Here is a 2,044-nt window from a genome sequence, read left to right as displayed (position 1 = left end):
TTAGACCGACCATATGTGAAAACATTTTCGTGTCTTAGGCCGTGAGAAAGCAGTCGATTGCCGTATAACTCGGCGAAACGATCATCCTCTTTGTTCCACTTATTTTAAAAGTAATTTAACTGAACACATACCTTTCGATTGGAAAAGATAGCAAAATTTGTGTCTGGCCATTTTGAATCGAAGCCACAGCACGCTTCGGCAACTCTGTACGCCAAGCTGAATATTTCAAGACATTTTCATCGTAGAAACCCGAGACAAGGAAAAAATATGAGGCAAGACGTACAGAATTGAAAAAAACTTTAACCGAAGTCAAAATGATAAAAGTTTTCCGTAAATTTTCACATCAAAAGTTTTTTTGTCTGTTCCAACACAGCAAGCGGCCATGATGGATAATTCTGCCGTGTAACTAAACTACCATAATCCTTTGCAATTCCGCAAGAGGTTCATTTACCTTGAAGTAAGGCGACATCACTGAGCTATAATAGGGACCTTAAGATTCTACGACGCGGTGATTCGCGACGCCACCGGAAGTAAATTTGCACAAACTGAGCATGCGTGTGCGTTTTTGCTCAGGGAAGTTTATCTACGACGACGCCGTTTTGGAGTTTTCTCGTCGTCGTAGATTGTCTAAAAAAGTAAGAAAAAAATGACAAAAAGTACTGTGCCGTTAGAAGGAAAGGAAGGTTTCAAGTCCGGGTAAGTGCTGTCAGTTTTTTAGTTTATTAATATTACAAAATTTATAATTATGTAACGCGTGTGGTTGTTTTTTAATTGTCTGTAATTTATTACTGTAAAGTACACTCCTTTGCTTTTCAAACTCGATTTTAAATTTTTACTCAATGCATATTTCAATTTTTTCTCTAAATACCATTCATCTCATTTTTTCTTTTATTCATTTAACATTGCAGAGTTTGTTTTATAATGAAATGGACTACTCAGCATGATGTGGAATTTTGCAAAGAGGTTGTTGCTTCCAAGCTCTTTGAAACAAAAAAAAGGTCAGCAGAAAGAGCGCTGGTTTGGGAGTCTATTGCTAAAAATTTGGAAAAAATAGAATATCCTAAATTCAAGGTAGAGCAACGCTCTGTTAGAGACAGATTGAAAAAACTAATGAAACAGTTTCGAAAAAAGGAAAATGAGGAAAGACGAGCTAGTGGTATTTCACCTGAATTAACAGAATTGGACACATTGCTGGAAGAGATTTGTGAAAGAGAGCATGCATCTGAAACCCTGGCTGCAGAAATGGGAGAAAAGGAAAAAAGACGATTAGAAGAAGATCAAATGGCTGCACAAGAAATACGAAAAAGAGCCATGGAAACGTTATCTGAGACCCAGGTGAGGAATGCTGCTGGAAAAGATCAACATGCTCCCAAATGCAAAATCAGAAAGGGTGCTGATACAGCCTTGGCATTTTTGGCAGAAAAGGCAGAAAAAGAAAGGGAACTGAAAGAAGAGAGCAACAAATTAGAAAGGGAGCGTCTGGAAATGGAAAAAGAAAAAACAGAAAAATTCATGCAGCAACAGAATGACATGTTGAATTCTATTTTGGAAATGCAACGACAGCAAAATAATCAGGTACAAGCAAGCCAAATGGTTTTAATGCAGCAACAGCAACAACAGGGGCAGGCATTAATAGCTCTTTTGTCAAAGATTATTGATAAAGAGAATTAGACCTGCTAACAAAGACATGTTGTTGTGATAAATTAGTCAGTTTTGTGAAAAAACTAATGTTGAGTTTGGTAAAAAATATTCTACAAGCACAATTTATCTTACAATTTGATCTTAATGAAAATTACATTAACTACTGTACATTGAAATGTTATTTTACCAATATATGATAATTATATTTAAACAATTTACAAATTTATGTTATATTACATTTAAATGATATTTTACATGCATTACTCAAAAATGTTATATTCAAATGTTAAATATTTACAGTATCATAATATTTTATGTCAAAATCTCAAACCAATATCATGTTCTTTGATTGAGTTTTGAATAGTATGTTAATAAAATAATTCTGTAGTTTTACCACTATGTA

General features: G+C 34.4%; 1 protein-coding gene across 1 annotated transcript; it reads left to right on the top strand.

Moving 5' to 3' along the window:
* Window positions 1-536: 536 nt before the first annotated feature.
* On the top strand, window positions 537-1,775 carry LOC114541413 (uncharacterized abhydrolase domain-containing protein DDB_G0269086-like). Its single transcript, XM_028561338.1, has 2 exons — window positions 537-696; window positions 909-1,775. The coding sequence occupies exons 1-2, from the start codon at window positions 647-649 to the stop codon at window positions 1,669-1,671; spliced, it is 813 nt and encodes a 270-aa protein (XP_028417139.1). The 5' UTR covers window positions 537-646; the 3' UTR covers window positions 1,672-1,775.
* Window positions 1,776-2,044: the final 269 nt, after the last annotated feature.

This window comes from Dendronephthya gigantea, unplaced genomic scaffold (assembly GCF_004324835.1).
Source record: "Dendronephthya gigantea isolate DGI-Jeju-01 unplaced genomic scaffold, DenGig_1.0 000289F, whole genome shotgun sequence".
NCBI classification, from domain to species: Eukaryota; Metazoa; Cnidaria; class Anthozoa; order Malacalcyonacea; family Nephtheidae; genus Dendronephthya; species Dendronephthya gigantea.
Note: the sequence above shows the minus strand (reverse complement) of the source record. Positions and strands in the feature narration are given on the sequence as shown.

Excerpts from the sequence above, each read along its gene's own strand:
- LOC114541413 (XM_028561338.1), top strand. The coding sequence starts at position 647 with ATGACAAAAAGTACTGTGCCGTTAGAAGGAAAGGAAGGTTTCAAGTCC. Across the intron at positions 697-908 it reads AAGGAAGGTTTCAAGTCCGG|AGTTTGTTTTATAATGAAAT; the intron begins GTAAGTGCTGTC and ends TTAACATTGCAG.